Source organism: Lontra canadensis, unplaced genomic scaffold (genome assembly GCF_010015895.1).
Source record: "Lontra canadensis isolate GAN:19392208 unplaced genomic scaffold, GSC_riverotter_1.0 scaffold30, whole genome shotgun sequence".
Lineage (NCBI taxonomy): Eukaryota > Metazoa > Chordata > Mammalia > Carnivora > Mustelidae > Lontra > Lontra canadensis.
The window spans coordinates 11,648,983-11,667,539 of NW_022631024.1; the positions used below are offsets into that span (position 1 = coordinate 11,648,983).

Below are 18,557 nucleotides of genomic sequence, written 5' to 3' on the forward strand. Positions count from 1 at the left end.
CTTTCTGATCCACGGCATGCGTAATTACGTGTCTCACGGCAGGCGCTCTGCAGCTCAGTCCCTTTGCCAAGGCCGCTATTCACACACTTTTTGGATATGGCGTCAATGAAACGTGAGCTGTGTTCCTTATGACGACCAAATTAATGGTTTGACAGAAGCTTTTTCAATAAACACTGCAAACTGGCCATATTCGAAGGTTTTAAAAACCGTTTCTTTTCTGTTCAAAATTCTGACAAACATGTCTCAAGACAGACCGGGACAACTTCATTATCCTCCCAACACTTAATGCCTTTTTTGTAAAGAAGGCTGTTTAATAACACGTCTGCTGTTTTCACAACTAAATTATTCCAGTTGGTCACACGTTCCAGTCTTCGGCAAGACACTTGTGTTACGAGAGATAAAAACACGAAAAAGGAAATATATTGCAGAAATCAAAAACCTTATCTATTTCTAGACTCTCTCTCTTTGCCATAATTCATTCAAGAAGGCCCCAAGAATAATTTTTGATGTAAACTCAGCTACAAACATACATCACTATGCTGATAAAAATCACAGGCTAAACTTATGAAATATAGTGACTTTCATTTCTTTAGTGCTGTTAAAATAACTTTTTTCTAAGGTTCAACAGACACAAAAGATAAAAGGGGTTACCATTAATCCTTTAAGAAAAGAAGAAGAAGCAGCAGCCCCATAGATTAATTCTGTGGTCTGATGATGGTCTTGAAGATGAACTTTTTAGATTAAGTCACTGAATTAATTTGATGAAGATACTGGAAATCATAAAAAAAAAAAACACAGCATCAAGCTGATTCAGTTAATACATCTTTGTTTGGGCACTTTACAGCATAAATTATGCTGAGAAACTTTTGGTTTCTAAATTCTGGCCTCAGTAAGGGCAGTGTGGAGACAGCAAACATTCACTGAGGACAGCTCTGCAGGTAGGCACTGGGTTAGGGATAGGGCTACAGAAACCGGTTCTGGGATTAGTCAGCTGAGCACGGAGATGGAGGTGGGACAGAGGGACAGACTTCAAGTCATTAACCACTTCGCAGATGGAGAGGTGCTGTGCCAGAGGTGTGACGAAGTCAGAGAGCCCGACCCTGGAGCTAGAGCCAGGCATGAGGAACTGGAGGCGCCTGTCCGTCAGCAGGCGGGGCAGTGGGGACATACACTCCAGGCCATGGGAACAGCAACAGCACACAATGCGAGGTGTGTTTGTGGGAAATAGTTCACAGCGGCTATACCCCAAGTCCAGGATGGGAAATTGTGGGCTATGTGCCTGGAGTGGTCAATGTCTGTGAAGCCCTTTGCTGAGGAGCTTGGAGTCTATTCTGTGAGTCTGCAACTTTCAAACTTTTTTTTTTTTTTTAAAGCAGCAAAATCCTTTTTAACTCGTTGACTTTTTATTTTTATTATTTTTTAAAATAATTTTTTATTTTTTTTTATTAACATATAATGTATTATTAGCCCCAGGGGTACAGGTCTGTGAATCGCCAGGTTTACACACTTCACAGCACTCACCATAGCACATGCCTTCCCCGGTGTCCTCCACAACCCCACCTCACCTTCCTATTACCACCCCTGGCCAATCCTGTTTGTTTTGTGAGACCAAGAGAATTGGTTGACTTTTTAAATGCAGAATCCCCAAATAGAAAAATGTAGCACTCTATTGGTTGAAGGGGAGACATTATGACCAAATCTGCCCCTTCCCCCGCCTCCAGGCCCCTGAGGTCCCCCCTCCCCACCCAGAACCTAGAGCTCTGAGGAACATGGGTTGGAAAGCACTGTGATGGGCAACAGGGACTTGGGAAATGTCTCACTGGGACAGTGAGCCTCTCTGTTCAAGGCAACCACAATTTCTAGATCTCTGGAGCCAGAGTGAGAGAGCAGGAATCCTCCCTAGGACCCGCATGTGCAGTTTTTACACAAGAACCCCCCGGCAGGTCTGAAAATAAGAAAAGACTCTGCTTGCTGGACTGCCAATACTGAAATGGCGGGGACCATGTCTGCTCTGTACCCTCAAGGCTCAAGACTTGGCCTCACTCTCAGAGATGGGTAATACTTGCTTCCTGACTGCCTAACGGCAAGAGGCAACTGGAGGTGGTGGCTGTGCATCTTTTCTTCCTTTCCTCTTGGATGGGGTGCATTACACCCTCACCGTTCAGGGCCTGAATCACACACAGCTTTCCTTGGCAAGTGAGTGTCTCCGTATGAGTGTAAAAGAAATGTGAATCCTATTTCTAGTTCTTTCCCTAACTTTTCTACTCCAGCTTATCCCTCTATGCAACATGTGACTGCCTTTCATTTCTCAGAGACATGGAGAGTTTACACAATGTTACTTTTCAAAGCATCCTGAATTCTTGGGAAGAAAGATGCTAGAACGATGACATCTTTATTGGCTGATAAGCTGGAGTGAGAGGAATTAGGAAGATGTTTATCTAGAGGCAGAGGCAAGGGCCCCAGAATGGTAAGCAATTTTCTCACCAGCCCTTTCTGGCAGCCATCTTGCAGAATCCCCTCACTGGGATGAAAAGAATGGCAGAAGTGGGGGGGTGGGTAGTGGATGTGCACACCTTGCCTCCTTTCCCCCTGTTCCACTGAATTCTCCCTTCCTGCCAAGATGGAGACTAATGGGTTGAAAGGAGGAGACTATGTAGCCTAGCACAGCTGGATGTGACAAAACAAACACCCACCCATAAATGCAATGTGGCAGGTGCCCTGTCCATGAGACCCCTTCATGGGGCTTTCTGCTTTTTAGGTCTCTGCTCAGTCAGTGTTACCTCAAAAGCTTGAACCATATGATAAACACTTGCTGGCCTTTCTATTTCTTATTGTCCCTTTTGAGTATGTCATTCCTTGTAACATTTGTTCCCCAATTCAGTGGGCACTGGAATAAAGGGGATTAACAAAAATTAGAAGCTCACGTCATCCTTCAAGTTAATGAACCAGAACCCACTGGGGAGGGGTATCTGGGTGGCTTAGTCGGGTTAAGTGTCTGACACCTGGTTTTGGCTCAGATCATGACCTCATGATCTCTTGAGTGGTGAGATCGAGCCCTGCATCAGGCCACCTGCTCAGCAGGGAGTCTGCTTGAAGATTCTTTCCCTCTGCCTCTCCCCCTACCCGTGCACGCACGCTAATAAAATAAATAAATTTTCAAAAAAAAAAAAAAAAAAAAAAAACCCATTGGGGATGGGCCCTGGGAACTGTGTTTTAAATAGGCTCCACAGGCAATGCTGATATGTGCCAGACTCTGATATCTGCTGTCTTGTAGCCTTTCCTGGGCAACTTGTACGGCTTAAACTTTATTCTTCCATGGAGGAATTTCAGTATGATCCGTGTCCTTTCTGCCTCTTGATGGGACTGAAGTCTTAAAAATGATTCATCTAAATACTACACTCAATTACTTAGCTGCAAATATATAATATGCCAAAATATACAACCAGACTGTATCTACTTCGATAATTTAAGCAGAGGAGTGCCAACCCAGCAGCGATCTCTTCTGCAGGACCAGGCAGGAGTTTAATTATGAGCTGGTAGGTCATGCAGCTGCCAATAATCTGGAGGGTGTTGACACTTCCGGCTTGATGGATATCTAAATCTAGTCTTTGGCTGCCACAGGAAATCTCCCAGCTTCCCTCGATCTGGCAGAGAAGGCAGGCAGGTCTGGGTCTGACTGCTCAAGTCCCCCACATGTGTAGAGGAAGGGAGCACAAAGTGAAATGAGGGCTCTTGTGACTCAAATTCTCAGTAGGAATCTGCCCCCATCCCCAGGGCAGGGATCCTAAGGTCAGAAGCCAGGCTGTGAGGTTCTCTGCTGCCATCAAGACCTAACAGGATGGGGGTCCATGTCAGGCTCTGGGCACCATAATACAATCCTGTTTGATTAAAAGAAATTTCTGGTAATGAATTAAACAGACCCAAGGAAAAAAGGACACGGTGGCAATATATTCTCCTGGCACCCAGCACACAGAGGGGAAGAGGGGGAAGAGAGAAAGAAGACATAAATAAAAGGGACTACTCACTGGGGCTTTTTTCTTCAGCAAGGTCACAGGCACAGAGCAGGTCAGAATCGATTGAGATGGGTTTCTGCTTAATCCAAAACTTAGTGCTGGCTTTCTGATTCGTAACAGGGTCTATCTCTACTTTGTCTCCAGAGATACCTGTAAGGCCGGGGTGGGGGGTGGGAGGACAAAAAAGAAGCCACAAAAAGTGGAAGGTGTAAGTGATTTCAGTGTAATCATTTGACCCATTTTATAAATCCTAAATTGGATGAAAAGAGCTCTTTCTTATGGCTTTGGGGAATGCCACCAGCTCATCAGACTCCAAATGGCACACAGAAGTGCACAGCCTGGTTTTCTGGATGGGTGAGTTGGGGGGAGAAACCAGCAAAACCTATACAAAAAAGGTATTAAGAAACATGCTGTCTTAGATGTACCACAGATACAATACAGAGTTTACCTACATATTGTTAACCCTACACAACACCTCTATGTTGTAATGAAATAAACCATAACGTTAAGTTCATTAAAAAAAAAACAAACAATTTTGATCAGTGATCTTTTTTTTCTTTCTTTCTGGTCTAGAAGAATCTTACACACTAAAAATAGGAAAAAATCTCTCTCTTTCCTTCTCTGACACTAAATAATTATCCCAGCTATATTGAGAGGAAGTCACAGGGGGATCAAAGGGTCCTTTACATAAAGCCTTCCAAGTTCAAGTCTGGGAGCTTGGCTTCAGTCTGTGGAGGTCACTGGTTCTCCGCTGAGGGAGAAACAGCACTGGGTGTGAGCTTAATGCAACAAAGACTTTACAACAGGAATCCAGCATGTTAAACACTGGCACTTCAGGTTTCATTTTCAGAGCTGTGGAAGACATAACATACTGTACAGTGGCTGGGAGCAAAGGTTTTCAGAGAACAAAGGTAATGCCAGGGATGAAAGGTGTCCCAGGATAACAGCGGCAATGCCTGGCAATTGCTCTCCCGGTGTCACTGAGCAGTACATGCTCAGCTGGACACACACGATCTGGGCTAGACATGCTCTGCTCCCCTTTTTGCAGAAAATCGAGGAATCTGTTCAGGGAGTGAGACAAAAACCTTCAATATGCCTTCCAGAGTGGGCCCCAGAGAGAATCTTGAAAGTAATTAATATTTAGGCCATACTTTAAAGGTCAGGGGCAAAGTAGAAAAAAGCAAAATCAAGTGAAGATAGGAGATAATTAAAACCATCAAATGTACGTACTGTAACAAAAAGACCATCAGAATTAATACATTTCACCCCATGGATCACACTCAGGAATTTTTCAAGACAACATGAGAAAACTTCGTAGACCAGAAGAAAAAGCAGATAAAACAAAGAGCTCAATTAAGAAACAAACAAAACCCCCCAATAACACCATGATCTCAGTCTGAGAGCAAATTCAAAATTAAACAAGAAAACAAATATAAAAAAAATTCTAGTGATTAGGTCTGCACACACTCCATTTTTATTTTGTTTTATGAATAAAGAAATTCCAAATAGCAGACAAAGAAAGGCAAGAGACCGTGCAGACTCTGGTAGAGTCTCGTCTGCTGTCTTCAGAGGAGACAGTGCAGTACAGTTGCTTAACCCTGGCCATTACTGGGTGGTCTTTCGAAAAGATGAACAATTGGTATTTTTTTATTAATTGAATGCTGGAATTTGTCATTAGACATATTTCAGGAACACCATATTTCAATCAGGCACAATGTCATAAGTTCAGTGGACTCTGGCCGTTCAGGTCTAGATGATTTCAGGAGGGTGAGAATGTACCAGGAGACCAATTTTCTTACATTTCACTTAAAATAGATTACGACTACCCAGTTACACTCTTCCCTCCAATTTGGTCATTAATTGTTAAAGATCTGGACATTTCTATAGTTCCCTGAAAGAAGAAAAGTACTTATGCCACAGCTGTTGGTAGCAAGTGTTTTTTTTGTTTTGTTTTGTTTTTGTTTTGGTCCCCTATCCTTCCTCTGCTTATTTTGACATTTATAAAAGTCAAAAACGAGCAGAGCAAAATAAATGTGCAAATCTCTTATGTAGAATAAACCCTGCCCCACATTCCCTTCTCAGAAAGAGAAGGGGGGGGAAATCATCACCAGAGAGGTACGGCTTTAAAATTTTGTTCTACGGCCCCACAACTCCTAAAGCCGTAGTCAGTCAATATTGTTAATGTACCTTGTTAATTTGATAGGATTTGTCAGGTAACTCCACTGGAAAATTATATAAAACTGTTCCAGATGAAAAGATGATAGTGACATGAATTAAAGTGATAGAACAATAGTGGAATATAAACCAGAAATGACACCCAAAGTGGCTGTTGATTTATTGCCGTACTGAGTTTGGTTCTGGGCTCCCATGTATATTAGTGCTACAAATCTGGGTCCATTTAGCAGAGGGATGCTCATACATACATCACCAGCTCCTGCTCCAAGCCAAGGTCACTCCCCATGGCATCAATCTTTTCAACAGAGCCTACTTCACAAAGCAGGACTTTTGTAACCATCTCAGATGTAACAGACTCTCGTCCTCTTTCATCTTTCTTTTATCATGTAAAGTACACTTTAACTTCTATTATTTTTATCTGCAAATTGTTACTGTATAGTTCATCCATTTCAGGCTCTATCTCTGCATCAATTGCCTGCGCTCTGCACGGCCACAAGAACACTTTCCCAATGACGCCCTTTCCGGGGATTATTGTGTAGTCACGGTTCGTAGAGGGGAACCCCAATTCCAGCATTTGGGGAATGAAGATGTGGGAGATGAATGTATTAGGTTCAAGATGGGCAGGCAGGTGGAACACCATTTAAACAACTGGTGTGTTCCCAAAAAGTTGCCTGTAAATCAGATCTTTTCTGAATCAAGTCACATTTTCCCACTGACTTCTAGTTCCAGAGATACTCTGTATTCATTTTGGATTGATCTGTAATTGGCAGGGACTCCCAACACTTTAGTTTTAAGTTTCTCTGCCCTGAAGGCTTTCAGTCAAGTAGTTAATGATCTGTAAAACACTTGCCTGCCTAGAGGAGTCACTATTTAAAGGAACCTGTAGGGGGATCTTTCCTGATGGGAAAAATCCTTTTGTACATTAAATAATCTCACCCTATTTGAGATGTGTGTGAGTCTCAGCTTCTTCAAGCAGGGCCCACAGCCCACAGGAGCTAGTCTGCTCCTGCTGCACAGTGACGACCCTCTGCTTTCCAGGTCTGGTGGGCCTGAGGTGGTCTCGCCTTGGAGCCCATTCTCCCCGAAGGACCCAGAACCCGCTGCTGAAGAGTCTCCAGAACCTAGCCTGGAGCAAAGAGAGACCACTTCTGTCCCTGCCCGGGAGTCCCAGGCGTTCTTCTTGGTCAGAAGGAGGAAGCAGCCCGGTGGAGAGGTGACCAGTCAGGAGGCTGGCATGACAGTCCAGGCTGGGGGCAAAGAGGGGTGAATATCGCTGGCTGCAAACACATGCAGCATGGTTAGAGATTCTTTGTGTGCATTGATTTAAATCTCAGGACACCCTTATCCCACTGGTTACTATATTTATCCCTATTTTATAGATGAGAAAACTGAAGCACAGGGAGGTTAAGTAACTTGCCCAAGATCACACAGCTAGAAAGTGGCAAAGCTTAGCCACTACGCTCTTCTGCAAGAACTGTGCTAGGTGTTCTATATTACATGCCCTAGGAGGGGTGAAGGTGCTTGCCCTGGCTTGGGGAACTTTTAAGCCCAGAGCTGCCTGGTTCCCAAGTATGGTATTTCCCACTGCTCTGCACAGCCTCATTCAGCTGGATCCAGACATAATGGGGAATTCTGCCTAACTAGTCTTTAATGTCCTCTTTCAATTTTTACCAAGGAACAAATAAACATTCAAATGTGCCAATAAGTGCACACCTATTTTTGTTCAGACATGGCAAATCGGAGCCTGAAATCCTTTCAATATTCTTCTGTATGACCACTGAGCATGGTTTTAATGTCCTTGGCTAAAGCTTTTGTGTGAAGCCACGAAGGAAGGACAGGCGTGCTCCTTAAAGTGTCACTTAGGCACTGTTTTTAAGTAATTCAAATTATAAACATATGTCCCAGAAAACAAGGGAAGTTGGCTTATGTTAAGTTTACATTTCTCCAACTTAAATGGTTGATAGAGGAACAGTTAATCCAACCATGAGAGAATACAACACAACCATGAAAAAAATATGTATGAGAAAAGTTTTGACTTGGAAAAATTCTTGTGAAGCTAAGTGAAAAGGACAGGAAAAATATTTATAGAAAGGAGATCTAACGGATATGCTCCAAACTGGTAACGGTGGTCAATTCTGGTTAGTAAGATTACATCCTTTCCTTTTCTGTATTATTCCAAAACAGAAATTTCACCCAAAATAAAAACAAACCTCATTTTAGGATCTGACATTTTCTTGGTTTCTACTTCAGGATTCAGTACCCTTTCCCAACTTTTCCAGTGTGGGGAAGGGAGTATGTTGAATCCTGGGGTGGGTAATCATGAAAGCAACCCTAAACAAAGACTACGTCCAGCTAGCAGCTCTCAAGCACCCAGTGGCTGAGCGGCTGGGAAGGGTTCCCGCTGTGGCATTATGGCCACCCTGGGGCCACCCCCACAGGCTCTACCTGACCAGCTGTGAGAAGCGAGGAAGACAGTGTGGGGGCTGGCCTGAAGTGGACAGTGTCAGCCCCTTCCCTCAGAAGCAAGGATGCCACTTGTCTTCTTTTACCAGCTCTCCTCCCCTACCCACTTATCCATGGCCATCCGTCATGACCTTTTCATGCTCCCACTTCTGACAGCTTCCAGATACAGTGAGTCAAACTTCACTGGAAACAAACTATCACGCCAACTGTCAAAGCAGAAAACAATGCCTGATTGCTGTCCTATGTCAATGCCAGCACATAAATCCTTCCCTAACAAGACAGCTCAGAATAAACAAAAACGCAACTCTAACGTACGTACAACTCTCTGGGGGAACTATGTGTCCCAGGCTTTAGAGTTATCACAAGGAGACCTTCGTCTGTTTTAACTAACCAGAAGATTTCCATAAAAGGAAATGAGCACGTACATCATCTTCTGCTAACACACTAGATACCTACTTTGGGCACCCCTGTGCTGGGTCCTCTTACGTAGAGCTGCTTACTGAGAGCTCACCACACTTCTGATCAGGAAGGCAGTGGTGCAGAGAGGGTAGCCACACAGACTTCAGAGCCAGAGTGTCTTAAGTTGGAGTGTCAGTTTGCCTACTTCCTGATAATGTGACTTTGGACAAGTTACTGTAAAGTGGTGATGGTAACAGAATTTATATCCTGGGTTTTTGTGATGATTAAGTAAGATGTGTAAAGTGGGGCGCCTGGGTGGCTCAGTGGGTTAAGCCGCTGCCTTCGGCTCAGGTCATGATCTCAGGGTCCTGGGATCGAGTCCCGCATCGGGCTCTCTGCTCGGCGGGGAGCCTGCTTCCCTCTCTCTCTCTCTGCCTGCCTCTCTGTCTACTTGTGATCTCTCTCTGTCAAATAAATAAATAAAATCTTAAAAAAAAAAAAAAAGATGTGTAAAGTGCTTGGAATAGTGCTTAATAACGTCACTGGTGACCTATACCACTACTTCTCATGACTGTCATTATTGGGGGTTAGGCACTGGGCTAAGAGATGGGACACAGACCCAGCAATGAGGGTATGGACAGGAAACTCAGGGAGCCCCAGGAGGGATGTGAACAAAGGGCCTGACTGGCCCTGGTCTGGGGGCATTATTTCTGGGATCTGCTCTACATCCTAGCTTTGGGAGCACCAGGATTCAGAACGAGTGTCCAGCTGGGGAAACCAACAGTCTCACTCCCTGCGTCCTTGTAGCAATCTTCCATCACCAAGGGTCACTGGCCATTCTTTCCCGTAACCTCCACCAATAGTTCAGCTTGACATCAGGAAGACTGTTCTCACACCTGGAGCTGTGGAAACACTTGCACTATGGGGAACCCCCCCCCCCCCCCCCCCCGTCCCCACCCCCCCCCGGGTCTCTAGGTCATTAGTTTGGGGCTCTTGCCTTTGCCGACACATTCCCAATACTGTTATCCTGGGAGAACGTACTTTTCCCCTCGTAAGTCTGAGCTTCCTCCTCTGTAAAAGGGGGTAACAAACAGTACCAACTCCCAGGATGTCATGAAGATGGTGTGACATAAGCATGTAAAAAACCCAGCAGAGTGCCTGGCACATAAGATGGCTCAATTAGTTATCAGTGAGATTATTAGAGAAAGCGCAGAAAGCTGAAATGACGTACTTCCGCAGGGTGAATCAAGTCAGAAAATGGCAAAGCTGGGCTGAAGCCCAGGTCTATCTGACCAACTCCAGGATGTGTCCTGACCAGTTTGCCGCTTTCCATTGCCCTAGAGGTGCACGCCTGACTCTCAGGAGGCACAACCTCCCCTAGGGGACACTTAAAATGCCCTTCTAAGAAGCTAAAACACAAATTCAGCAAAAATTAGGGCATTTAATATTCCGTGCCTCAGTGTATTTCCCGAGTTATTATTTATTTGCTCACACATCATGAGCTGTGGTTCATTCATCAATTTCCTACAACTCTGAATCTAAGACTAGAAAAGCTCCACTGTTGTTAAATCCTGGAGTAGCTTTTTATATAATTCTACAATCCTCTTGTCTTCGGGTTACCTAGAGCCTTATGAAAGCCTGGAAAAGCCCCTGGGAATGTCACTGAACAACTCTTTGCTGGAGTGGATTGTGCTGAATCCACACGGCCAATCGATAGCGTCCACAGAGCAGTCAGGGAAGTCTTTGAAACTTGTCTGAATTTACACACAGGATCAGATACAAAGGCTGTTTGGGCTTAATGAGACCTCAGAGATCACCTAGTCTGGGGCTTATATTCTCCATATGAAGAAATTGAGGCTCAGGGTGGGGATATGACTTGTCCGATGTCACCCATTAATGACAGAGCTATACCCGTTAACTCATATCCCCAAGCTATCAGGCCAGGGTTTAAACAGACCAGCTCTCCTGTCTCAATGCATTAAGTTTTATATAGTGGGTATATTCACACTGTGATCAAATGCGTTCCAGTATGAAAAGCACTGTCTCCCTTAGGGACCCAAAATAGAAAACAGTATCATATTTTGGCCCAAACTATAATGAGACCCTGTAGAGCTTTACATTCTTGAGATCAAGTGGGGTACTAGGCCCAGAATCACTGGTTCCATTCAAGTGCCAGCTATCTGAAACCTTTTGGGAACTACAGCTAAGAGTTGCCAATTCCAATGTGTGGTCAGTTAGGGACTGACTGACAAGCCTGAGTGTACTTGACGAGGCCATTATCTTTGGAATGAAAACTAAGGGGTGGCCTGAACATAAATGAGACCATGAATGTACAGCCAAACTCAGCACAGCGCTCAGCACAAGGGTAGAGCCTACTGAACGAGACCTCGGACCAATTCACCCAGTAACACCTGTCCCTGGATGAGGACTAAGGGCTCTCTGTAAAGAAGGCACTTACAAAGATTGTGTATTAGGGAAGTTAGTTTCCCAAACTAATATTCTCCTGGTAAACAGATACTTCAAGTGACTTATAGTGTCCAGTTGGGACGCATATGCCATTTCCTAAGAGAATTTATGGTATCACTGGTTGAGTGGGGAAAGACGAGAGCTTCCTCGGGCTCAAATGCCAAGGGTGAGGGCATGCTAAAAGGAATACAGAACCTTGATGGACGCTCCCTTATTCTATCCCCATTAATTTCTTTATGCCGGTCGCTCTCAACTTTTCCAATTCTCAAGGCTTTCTCAACCATCTGAGGAACCTGATACACTGTCAGGAATAATCCTGGATTATTCAACAGGTGTTCTCAAAAGGGTAGATCTGGGAGCGGGGAATTAGAGGAAGGTACACAATTAGGAAAAACCTTGAGTTTCTGCCATTCCCTATCAGGGGATTTCCCTTGACCCTATCACTGCATTAAGCACTAATGTAAAAAAAAAAAAAAATTGTTTTTGTCTCTGGAGGTAGTCTTGATAGTATTTGTCCTGCTCTTTCATAAGCTCATCAGTTCTTGTTAAGTTCTATTGCAAATTTTGGTTCAGAAAATGTTGTCACAACAGGGATGGAACAATCATGTGATATTAGAATTGCCATCCTCCAATTACTCAGTGGACCCAGGGATTTTGGAGCTAAGTGTGATGGATGTCTCTCATGATCATTTCTGTGTATCTGAATAGAGGAGGGTATCTACTTAGTATTCGGTAAGAAAATGAAACAGAAGTGGAGGGAAAACCCATCCACTTGCTAAGAACCCTCATTTCCAGATTACGTAATTACTTGAACTATACTCCATAGGTACCCCAACTGGAAAATGAGAGGGGCAAGTATTTTATTCATAGAGCCACACAGAGCACCAGAGTGAGGAGAAAAAAAAAAGTGCAGGCCACAGCTGTTTGCTTTCACTCATTTAGTCTCGTGTTAATGTGCTTCGTAAGTCTGCATATTGTATATTAAGAAATGGCAACGTAATGAAGTCTTCCCTGAGCGCTGGCTCGTAGGTATTGACTAGGGGGTTCAATAATAACTGCAATAGGACAGACAAGCCAGGGAAGACAATAGATGGCAAATACGCTGCCTCTCATCATGCTCAGGCCCAGGGCAGGCATTTTTAATCAATCACAGAGTTTATGTTGCCCTCAGACGCAGCTCCAGATGCCGCCTCAGCATAATGCTCTGGGCAGCCATCGCAAGCTTGGCTGGAGTCCGTTCACGAAATGAAACCTCTCTGCCTTCTCTATGATATGTGCTTGATATTCTTGATATGTGTGATGATATTGTACTTGATATTTTTGATAAATAACTACTCGGATCACAAGTGTTATGATTATACATATGGATTGTTTTATGAAGAGATAGTGAAGGTAGCCATGGAAACTTTCAGCAAGATTATTTTATGATACAGTCTTGATTGGCAAATCCTGCACAGGATCTGTGTATCTTCTAGAGGATGATGTTAGGTTATATATGCAATTACGACCCAGATGGAATTCACGCAATATTACAGATTCAGTAACCTAAACCTCTGGTGCCATGGGGAAGGTCTAACCTGACAGATGATAAGGTGAAGGGACTAAGTGAATGCAGTGGCGCAACTATCAAAGCACTTCTCAGCCCAAGACCCTGCATGGGGCACACAAGGCTGACCGGCCCAGTCAGTAAAAACAAGCCTTGGACAAAGAGATAAGAATAAGAGGCAATAAAGTCCTTTGGACACTGAGAGGCTGCATTTCCCAAGCCACACAATTAAGGGGAGATTCTGAGCTAGCTGGTCTGGGAGGAGGTCAGGTACTTGGTGATTCTGATATGCAGTCAGGGTTGCAATCACTGCCCTGATGCACTGTGTAAGTAGGAGGTGTGCGATGGTGGTGTCTTGGTCCTCTCTGCTTTGTTTCTTATGCGGGTTTCTGGCAGTCCCTTGGCTAGGGCATCCTAATTCAGCTTCCCAACAAATACCGATAGTACACTCTGGGCTTCCTAGATTGTGGCTGGCATTCACCATCTGACCCTTTTAGTTTCATTTTCTCCAAACCCACTTTATGCTGTCAGCCTTGGCATCTCTGGGCGGCACACATGTCCTAGCATCTGACCCTATGGTCAGGCACATGGGATCAGACACACGGGAGATCATGTTAATGGAAATGACCTCAACTTGGTATAAGCTCAAACAAAGTCTACGCTTAAGGGCACCTGTACTTTCAGGCCCAACACAGAGGGGAAGCAGACAAGATGAAATAGTCCCAAGAATGTTTTTGAGAAATAATGGGAATGGTCAGGCATGATGATTTTATGTGGTAAACTTTCCAGGCTGACAGGGCAGGGATGGTGAATAAACTTTGACTTAAGAACCAACTTCAACTGACCGCTAGCGATCGTTTTTAGGGCCGTATTAGCAAGGGTTCTGAGGTCAGGTCTGGACCCAGAGGGAAGAGGTGCAGTGACTGATAATGTAAACGGAGGATGGGACAGCAGCACACGTGCTACACGGACACTGACCTCCAGATGCTAGGGCAGGGGAAGAGGGAGGATGTGCAGCATTTTGGAACTGGCCAATAAGTAATCACTTCCTTTGTGAAGGCAAGTTATTAATGACTGAGGCATCCACGGCCTGATGGATTGGGCTTGTTGTATGGGACTGGGCTTCAGTCCCAGTTCTGTTACTGGGACTGGATATCCTGCCATATATCCTGACGGCTGGGAGAGAGGGAAAGAAAGTTAGTGCTTATTAAGTAATAGCTGTGTGCCAGTAAACACTAAATTCTCCATATACATCACATTACTTCATTTATTCCTCTAAGCCTTGTTTTTTTGAGTCATGAAATGGAAGTAATATCATCAGTGTTCCGTGTGGATTAAGTAAGGTGATGGGGTGAAAGTTGGCCGTACACTGCAAACTGTCCCAGAGGTACAGACTGTTAGTGCGATGACAATCTGCCTTCAAGGCGTAACACGGTAACTGGGTGCAGGACTCAGGCTTAGGCAGTCTTGGGTTCCGATCCCAGCTTCATTAGTTAACTAGTAATTGTTCCCTATATCCTAGTTTCCTCATATAAGAAATGGAGACAATATCAGTACTACCCAATAATAGTGATAGGATTCTAGGAGGCAAGAATAAGAGTGATCAGCAAAGTGCCTGGCACATAGCAACATACACTTGATAGATAACTACTTTCAAAAATTGTGATTCTTCATGTTAATATTATTTAAAAAGATCCAGTCTTTGCCGTAAGTTTCACTAATGGACTCCAATAAAGTTTTTCAATCCCAGAAATGTCTGGTGGAAAATCAGTTTAAGTCTGGGTCTTGCAGATCCAAGTTTGAGTCCCTCCTCGCCTGACTTTCTCAGAAGCAGATGGCAGATGGTGAAACGGGAGCACGGGCCCCGACTACCCGGTCACGAGACAAGCAGCTGTGATGGCCCCGCGGAGCTTGGGAATTCTGCTTGCTGCCGCATGCTCCTACGTACCACTGACTCAGAGTGGATGGGCAGTTTTCTGTGGAATCAGCAGGGCTGCTGGGGAAATGCCGCACACAGACACTTACCACTTAGAAGAACTTGCCACAGGGGGCGAGGGAAATCTCTGCTCTGACTGACACAGGATGGATGAGAGGAGGAGACCATCCATCAGTGTCAGGAAAGATCTGAAGCACCTGGCTAGTCAGTTGAAATAAAATAAATTATTTACTGATCTCAGAACCCAGCTGCTCACTCAAACGCTCATAAAAGGTGCGCTGTTTGCTGCCCTCTACTTTACAGTAGATTCAGTTTTGGAAAGAAAGAATTCTTGGATCACTTGGCAGGTCTTTGTTGTTGTTAACTATGAAAATGAAAGGGTGTTACCTGCTTTGCAAGGAGGGAGAGGGGGTCCAAAGTTACATATGGAACTCATCTACGTGGCAGTAAGAAATGGGGCTTATTTATTCACTGCCTGGTATTGTACTCATGGGCGCCGTTTCTGTGATTGTCACAAAATTCTTTAGGACTAATGAATGAAATTTCTGTTTATAATGCTCAAGATTGAGCTTAGATTCGTAACTGAAACAAGTATTCTGACAACATTTGATTGTCTGGAAGTTCCTTGGAGCTGTGTCTCTCCACCAGAGGGTGCCATGTGTACCACTGGAAACACCCAGAAGTGACTGGGACCTGGCCTCTTGTCACACTTCTGAGAACTACTGCTCTAGGGAGAGACACCTGCATCACTCTCATCCGTTTCTACCTGATAAGGCTTCTCTACCGTAGCTACAAGTGAAACTTGGCCAAAAGAGCCACTATCTAACCCGACTGATGTGGTTAATTTCAAGATGGTAGACTAGGACAGAAAGCTGCAGGCAAAATAGGTCGACAGCGGCAACAATAGCAACACTAAGACGAGCTTCTATTCAGAATAGAACTTCTATGGGCCAAATACTCTTTCTTCTATTTTGAAAGGTAAAGGTTTTAACTCCCATTCTAGAGATGACAGAAACGACGACTGAAAGGAGAAGGCATTTTTTTAAGGTGACACTGCAGGCAAGTGATAATGCTGGGATTTAAACCCAGTCCTGACTATAGACTAGGGCTCTTCCCCCAGATCCTTTTGTGGCCCTTTTCCTTTAAGTGAATAAACATGTCAGAATCTGAAGAATTAAAATCTGGCTTTTTGCCTTTGGAAATAATGTGTGGGAAAGGAGCCAATGATCTTGATTATCTTTCCAAAGCACTGCTTTTTTTTACTTTGGGAATTCGTGGACTTACTGATGATGTTCACCTGGGAAAATTCCTGCCTTGGATCCTGGCTGCAGTTGGGCTACTTACTGGGTTTCCTAAAGCTAGACTCTCTCCTTTGTTCCTGGGAAGGTACTGTAGGCAAACACAAACTAGATATCTGCACAGAATTCTTATTTTAGTAACTTCTGTTAGAAATATACAATACAAAGTGCATCGTCCTAAGAGTGTCTATAACTTGATTTTTCCACAAAGTCCACGCATGCATGTAATCAGTGCCCAGATCAAGAAATGAAACCTCACCAGCATCCCTAGACTCCCCTGCAAACACCACAGCCTCCTCTCCCGACAGATAACCACCATCATTACTTCTACACAATAGATTATTGTGTATTTTTGGAAGGCATTTACACTCACCACTATAGCTCCAACATTATTTTTGTGTATTTCTAAACATTATATAGTAGAATAATACAGTATGGACCTTTCCCCCTGTTCTGAATCTGGCTTCTTTTTGAGCAGCCTCATTATTTTTATTTCTATGAGAAGAACCAGGAAAAGCAGCCCCAGGAAGAAAGAAACTAAAGATTTTTATGTTTTAAGAGTCAACATTATAAATAAGTATTTTTTTTTTAACCATTTTAGATATTTAGCATTTTGTTTGTTTTTGTGAGGAGGCTGAAACAGGTCCAGAAAGGAGAAAGAAGGTGGGTTCTGTGGTTTTGGTTCAAAGTTCCTGGGTGCTAACTCATCCGGTTAGTCTGTTAGGATCACCATCATCCTAGCACCTGGTGTTTTCGGAGGCTTTGCTACGGGCCAGTTACCTTCCTAAGTACTCTGCATGTGTGAGGACACTTCATTCCCATAAGTACTACATCTGTGAGACAGGGACTATTGTCTTCAGTTTACCAATGAGGAACATGAGGCTCTGAACCATCGGCCTGTGGCAATGCAGCTAATAAAGGAGCCAGGGTTTAAACCCCAGCTTCTAGCTCCAGAGTCTGTCCACTGCATGTTCCACTAACGGCTCCCATTTCCAGAAAGTCTGCCAGCTGCCAGGCCCTGTGCTGAGGGCTTCACGTGGCCCATCTGACTTGCTCCCCTAGGTAATCTGAAGAAGTTGGTGCTATGGATACTCCTGTGTAGACACAAAGGAATCGAGGCTTGGCGAGCTGAAGTCGCTTGGCTAGCTACTGGCAGAGCCACGATTCAGAGCTGCTGCGAGTCTGGTGCCCCATCTGACTTACTCAGCTCTCCTGTCAGCGTGCGTCAAGCTCCAGGCAGTCAGGCTGGGGAGGAATATTTGTAGAGGTGTTTTTTTTTGTTTTTGTTTTTTTTTAATTTGCAGAGATTTCTGAGGCTTATTACAAACTAGCCACACTAACACCAACACTGCAAAAGCCTTTATTATGAGACACATAGAGAGCATCTGTGAGAAACCTATCATCAGCGGGTCTCAGAGCTGGAGTGCAAACCTCCTCCCTTCACACGCAGGCAGAGGCGGCCTAGGAAGGGGCGGTGTGGCAGAGGCTGGTGGCAGAGCCAGGGTACAGGTCAGCTCCCTGACTAAGCCTGGCATCCATGCCTGCTCCCCACTCCTCCCAGTGTCCTTTCGTAGGCAGCAGGTGCACTTAAGTCGGCCAGACCAGCATTCTGCTCCCGACACCACCACCTCCCTGCTGTGTGAGCTCAGGCATCAGACGTTACCTCTCTGGCACCTCATTTACCTTCTTTGCTAGATGGCGAAGGTACAAATACCTACCTTTGCGGTAGCTCAGTAGTGTATGTGAAGCAATTAGCACGGTGCCTTATACACAGACGTACCTATAAATGACAGCTGTGACCATGATGATGCTGTAGTACTGACTACTGTGACACTTTTTCTACTCCCGTTATGTGTCAGTCAAAACAGAAATTTAGCACTTAATTGGAACAAATTAACCCAAATATTAATTGAAAGTTAATTCTGGATTATTTGCTGAAGATCCAAATATAACTTCTAGGATCATTAAAAAGCTTCCTGAATAAAGGCATGAATGAATAAGCAATGAATTCGCCTGAGCAAAAAAAGGCAAGTGGCAAAGCTACAAAGCAGTTCTAAGGATAGCATGTAAGAGAATTATAGAATGGTAAGAATTATGGGACTTCACAGAAGTCAATCAGTTTGAAAAGAGTCTCAAGTTAGCTCTATTTCTAATCTGCTTCATAAAAAAGAAGACAAGACAGAGCACTCAGGTGGGGGAAAAGGAGGTACTTTACATTTCACTGTTTAAACATTTTCTCTGAAAACAAATTACCATCAGTC

At 44.2% G+C, this 18,557-nt stretch overlaps 1 protein-coding gene across 7 annotated transcripts in view; it reads right to left on the reverse strand.

Moving 5' to 3' along the window:
• Positions 1-18,557, reverse strand: part of MAPKAP1 (MAPK associated protein 1) — a 243,423-nt gene that overhangs the window by 25,352 nt on the left and 199,514 nt on the right. For 6 of the 7 annotated variants that reach the window (XM_032865869.1, XM_032865871.1, XM_032865866.1 and 3 more), the window contains one exon: positions 4,026-4,163. The exons of the other annotated variant lie outside the window; for it this stretch is intronic. In XM_032865869.1, the coding sequence (XP_032721760.1) occupies positions 4,026-4,163 (138 nt within the window). The remainder of the gene's footprint in view (positions 1-4,025; positions 4,164-18,557) is intronic. 7 annotated transcript variants of the gene reach the window in all.